The sequence below is a fragment of the Lissotriton helveticus genome, chromosome 3_1, assembly GCF_964261635.1.
Source record: "Lissotriton helveticus chromosome 3_1, aLisHel1.1, whole genome shotgun sequence".
Classification (NCBI taxonomy): domain Eukaryota; kingdom Metazoa; phylum Chordata; class Amphibia; order Caudata; family Salamandridae; genus Lissotriton; species Lissotriton helveticus.
In genome coordinates, this window is record NC_136061.1 from 377,725,805 (window position 1) to 377,731,804 (window position 6,000).

At 45.8% G+C, this 6,000-nt stretch overlaps 1 protein-coding gene across 1 annotated transcript in view; it reads left to right on the top strand.

Annotated features, from left to right (window-relative positions):
- The window catches only part of ALDOC (aldolase, fructose-bisphosphate C), a 101,686-nt gene extending 96,387 nt beyond the window's left edge, over positions 1-5,299 (top strand). The window contains exons 8-9 of the mRNA XM_078680110.1: positions 2,395-2,594; positions 4,052-5,299. Coding sequence (XP_078536236.1) covers positions 2,395-2,594; positions 4,052-4,147 — 296 coding nt within the window. The 3' untranslated portion in view covers positions 4,148-5,299. The remainder of the gene's footprint in view (positions 1-2,394; positions 2,595-4,051) is intronic.
- The last annotated feature ends 701 nt before the right edge of the window (positions 5,300-6,000 follow it).

Below are 6,000 nucleotides of genomic sequence, written 5' to 3' on the forward strand. Positions count from 1 at the left end.
CCTAATAAGCACTCCACCCTGCACCACACTCTGTCCAGCTGTGCACTACATTGCTCTGCACCCTCTAGATTCTCTTGTGCTCTCTCTGGACACACTGTTCCCTTGCTTTTCAGAGTACCCACTAAGACCTACTGTACCCTGAGCCACACACTTACATACTGCGAATTGCTGTGCCTCGCCATCTCATTAAGGTACCACAGCGCACCATGCCACATACTGTGCGGGTACACACTGTGATACACCTTGCTCCAGACTCCTTCATGTGCCGTGATGCGCCATGCTATCTGCAGTCGCAGGCGCATGCGCTGATGCACCATGCCCCTGCCGGTCATGGTACACAGTGCAACACTTCAAGCTCTCCACTGTTCCCTGTGTGCAAAGCGATGCCCAACGTGCTCCTCCATCAAAAGTGTGTGCTGCAACAAAGCATGATTCTCACCATCCAAGGAGGGACCTGTGATACGTCACACCTCCTACTTTTCCAGTTATGCACTGTTGTGCGTTTTTTCCTAGTGCCAAAGGCTGTACTTCCCAGTGTGCATTCTATTTTACCCAAATCCTCTCGGGTACAAACTGTGACATACTATTCCCCACCTGGCCATCAAAGTTAAACACTGCACTGCGCTCACAAATCTTGCCTCTTCCCCCAATGATGCAGGAACACACGAGGCGCAGCATGTCCACCACAATCATAGGTTTGTGCTACAGTACTCAACGATGTCTCACGTCTGCACTGCTCCATCCCTTTCACAGTGTATGTGCAGTGCCTCCCTCATCCCTAGTGTGCATTCTGACATCTGTGCCCCTTATATCCCTGGTATGCACTGACTTGCGCCAAACCCCTCTAGTCACTGGAACTCTCTGCAGTGTACGATATCCCCGCCATGTCATACATGTTCTGTAACATAACAGTGCCTGCCTTAGGTTCACACTGCAAGATACCATGGGGCATATTTACAAGCCCCTTGCACCACTGGAGCGTCACTTTTTTTTTACTCTGCAGTGGCCCATATTTACAAGACCATGCAAAGCCACCAAGGCCATTGCCTTGTAAATATGGCCACCTTTCATGCATTACTCTGCATGAAAGAGGCGTTCCATGGGTGTTGCTGTGAGTGTTTCCAGGTAACACTCATGGATTCTGAAGCATTCCCAGATTTACAAGGTTTCATAAACCTGGAAATGTGTCAGATTCTAATGCCTCCCCAGGGGAGGCATAAAAGTGGTGCACTGAGAAGAAATGCCTTTATTTCTCGTCATGTTTTCCTCTTTCTGTGTGTGCTGCATTCTGCATCAATTATTGTTTTTGTGCAAGAAGGTATGCCTTCTGCACAAATACAATCACCCTGCAACCTATTGTGCGCCAGTGCAGAGGAAAGCACAGGGATGCGTCGTATTGTAACTACGACGCATCCCTGCAGTTTCCTAATGACGCAGCTAGGCGCAGTAAGATGGCTTGCAGTGCAGCACTGCGTTATTTTCTTGTAAATATGCGCCCTGCCTTCAGCAGCTGAAGGCGACAGACAATCACCTCCCACTTCCCTCCAAGTTACATACTGTGGTGCAGCCTACTTTGACTAGTCCCAGGTAGGCTTTACAAGATGCTGGTCCAGGTACACCAGGTGCACACTGCGATGCACTGTGCCCCAGCCGTCAGATGTACACACTCCATACCCACCCCCCATCTGAGATATGCACTGTGATGCACTGTGTTCTCTGTCCCAGGTGCTCACAGCAGCGTATGTTGCTTCCACCACCCAAAATATCCAGTGCAACATGCTCTTTCCCAGTCTACTCTCAGAGGGATATGCTCAAGGAAGACCCCTAACTAGTACCGGTGCGCACTACCACAAACCATGCTTGCAGCTCTTTCAGGTATGCACTGTCCACATGCCGGTTGCACCACAACTCTCCCTTTCCATCACAACCCATGGCACACAGTGCCATGGTCTGTTTTCCTACTCCTGCACGGTTCTAAGTGCAGCCTATGAATCACCATATCCTCACTGCGGATGGCACACAATGGGATGCAGGCTCCGCTTCCTCCATCACAGGTGTATTTGCCTGTTACACGTAAGCATGTAACTCCATCCTCTAAGTTCCACCATCCAAGGTAGATATTGCATTAGTCAATGAACCCTCCTGTCCCTGACACAAACCTCTTGTCTCTGTTTAAGGTACATACTGGCAAGCACTGGGGCCTTTCTACCTTCCTACTTGTCTCTAATTGCAGTTACTCCTCATTTGCACTAAATTACTCCCATTACCTTCAAATTCAACTCGCAGAACTTGGTGCTGCTTCCACCTTTCCTGAATGTGGGGATAGGACCCCATATCCAGAGCATTCATTGTCCATGCACCCCAGTTTCATTTTAAATAATTTGTCTTTTCTAGGTGTTACTTTCCTTTCTGGGGGTCAGAGTGAGGAGGAAGCCTCAATCAACCTTAATGCCATCAACAACTGCCCACTAGCCAGGCCATGGGCGCTCACCTTCTCCTATGGACGGGCCCTTCAAGCTTCAGCCCTCAACGCGTGGCGGGGCGAAAAGGAAAACGAGAATGCGGCCACTGAGGCGTTCCTCAAACGAGCTGAGGTAATTATGTTTGTAGAGGAAGTGTCCCTGCTGGCTGAAGAGTTAGTGGGGACAGTGCCTTGAGGCTGCATGCGGGAAAAGGAAGCACACAGACAGAAATTCTAAGCAGAAGTACAGAGGACCAGAGAGCTGGTCAGAGAGGTGAGCAAGGACTTTTCAGCATAGAAGCAGATAGTGGACTCTGGTGCAGAATGCACCCATCCTGTACATGACGGCTGGGGTGTGGAAAAGGCATGCAGCTATGTGAGTAGGTGCAATGCACTTGAACTCCAGCCCTGATCGTTTTCTACATCCTTGTAGAGCCTCCTAGTCAAAGAAATACTAGTGTACACATACCCCCATAGTACGACTTAGAATGGGGTCAGTAAAAGCCATAAGTCTACTGATATATTTCAGTGCACATGGCTGTTTGAGCATACCTGCCATAACCCTTCCCCATGTAGCTTTATACCTGCATCTCAAAGTTCACCATAGCAACTTGTGAAGAGTTTGTCTGAAGACCAAGAGAGCAACACCAGATTCCACCACCAGCACAACTTTTGACTATATGCTACATCTTGGAGGGAGAAGGGTTTACTGCTTATAGCTGTGTGAATTGATAGTGTTGAGGACTCTTTAGCATTATATTGCAACACAGTATGGAAAACAGAAGAGAATAGAGAGACAGACATGTGCGACTGGAGACTGAGTGAGCTGAGAGAGATGACTAGGAAGAGGATGAGGTGGAGGAAGATAGGAATGAATGAGGGATCTTGCATATGTTGTTGTGGTGGGGCATAGACTCGCTATGGCGGAGGGCAAAGTATTTGATCCTGAGGGAGTCTAAAGCTCATGACAGCCAGGGGAGCCACATATGGCTAGATGGGACATAGTTTGTCAGCGAAAGAGCATGGGCGTGATTTAGGAGTCGAAAGTAGTCGCAGCTACGACCCCTGGCTTGCTCCTTGCGACCTGGCACTGCATTTGAGACTCATGGTCTCGAAGGTAGCAACATCAGGGGCAGGTCGTCCTTATGGACAGTGGTTGGTGCTCCAATCTCTTTGTTTTTGTATTTTGTTTTTTACACTAATAGTGTATACCAATATATTATTCACTAATAGTCTAATAAAAAAATGGAGTACAATTAGCTGGAATATAACTCTCCCTGGTAGCAGAGGTAAGTAAAAAATGTTTTTAAATGTATGTTGTGGGCATGCGTGTAGGTGAGAGTGTGTTTATGTGAGAGAGTGTGTATGTAGGAATGTGTGTATATGTGTACGCATGCATATGTGGGTGAATGTAAAGTTCAAACATGACCTCTCAGTGACTCTAAATCCAACATACAACTGTATGTGAAAAAGAGGAAGGCTGTCAGGTAGGAATTTGCAGCTATGCCATGCACTCCCTGCTCTGTTTGGATTGTTTACTGTGTCCATTTTGCAGGCTGTCACCCATCTCTTTCTTTCTCTCTTTTTCAGGTTAATGGTATGGCAGCCCTAGGCCAGTACGACCACAGCGGATTGGATTCTGATGCGGCCAGCCAGTCCCTCTATGTGGAAAATCATGCTTACTGAGCAGCCTCAGGATGGCCTGCCACCCCACTGTCAATTTGACCACCATCCCTGCTTCCTGCTGCACCTGCCATTCCTCTGCTTCCCAATGTAGTTAGGACAGCCCCTGGCCTAGCGAAACCTCCCTGCGAACAGTACTTCCTAGAAACGTCATGTCTTAAACTTCTTTAACTTGACTTTGTTCTAGAGCTTGGAGTTAGGTAGGGTAGAGTCAATTTTTGTGTGGTTTGGTAGGTTCCTGGGACATGAATCAATCCATGTAGATTGTTGAGGGTGTGTGCTACTAAGTAACATCTTGTCTAAGAGGGAACCTTTGTAGGTTTTTGATTGTTCACATTTTTCTGTTGCCTTGGAGACTAACAGTGGCTTGAGGGAGAGAAAATGAGTGAGAAAGAGACCGAGACCTCTTTGTTTCGTGTACCTCGATTTGATGCCCTGTTACCAGACAGAACCTCTGGAACATGGGAGGGATTGGTGAGAGAAAAACCAAGAGGCTCCAGGACAGGTTGTCTGCATCTATCTCTCTCTCTCTCCTCTGGTTAGCAAATAATGCAGTAGCTCATTTTAGCTCAGCAGAACACTAGATGCAAGAATGCACTTTAAAAACAACAATATTGTCACAAACCCACTTTTCATTCTATATACGATGCTGCTATTCAGAGAATATTACATTCCAAGTCCATATTTTCTCAAACAAGTTGTCATTTATTACCTTTTCCCCTTCTAAACGCCCTCTGTTTTTGCACTTGGATTCGTATTATTATTTTCTGTGACTATCTGTACTAGAACTTTGCTATTCACATTGTATCTATAACCCACAACTTTGTCTCAAGTTTGTAAGTTATTTTCAAACAGTTTCATGAAGGCAACTGTTAGTCTCTATGATTCAGATAAATTCGAGTAGGACTGATCCACAGAAACACAAGGAACACCTGGTCCACATCAGACTCCCCATGGCGGAACTGGTGCCCACCTCTTCACCGAGGTCCTGACCTGCCAGTGGAAGTCTGACCGGGGTAATGAATACGCCAGACCTGTCAAATTTCCTGCCAGAAATTGATGTGAAAGGTATCACTATATACTACTCACACTAAACACTTCAAAACATCTTGAATGTTTATTTTACTTTAAATTAAAAGATGATTGTGAGCAAGATTCCCTATGCTCCAATATTCATTCCTCAAATCCAAGGTAGTGCTGATAAAACTGAATCTCATCAATGACAAAAAATGCCTCAGTAGTTTACAGATTGTCTAAAGCATAAATCACTTTTTACTGTAACCTAATGGAGTTCATTTTTTCCGAAATGATCTCTGCTTTCATTAACTGACCATGCAGGCCTTTGTGGTTTATTCACAAGTTAGTTGGATTACTTAGGGCCTTGTTCAATGTTTGTTGGATGGGATACTCCGTCGTAAATGTGACGGATGTCCCGTCCACAATACTAAAAGTGCATTATAGCCTATGGCACTTGTAATACGGCAGACGTGGGTATCTGTTCCGTTTTGAGTAAGCTGTCCGACAGACTCTAAGGCCCTTAATATTGTAATCTGGTTATTTGATGCAGTCATCACACTATATTTGTAATACTTCTTACAGTATTTTATGGTTTTAGTGCTTCAGTGTGTTTTCTTGGGCACGCTAGAGAGATGTTTGTAATCTCTGTGAGTATAACATTTTAATGTCTCTGCCGCCATGAATGAGGCAGGAGTTTAGCAGCCCTTGCTAGTACAGCCTCAAGAGTTCATTTGTACTCACAGTGTAAGTTTTACCATGATACAGTTTTCTTAGCAAAAACATTGTTCTCCGCATTCATTTCACCAGTTGCTAAGTGCAGTGCTTACCTCATATTTCTG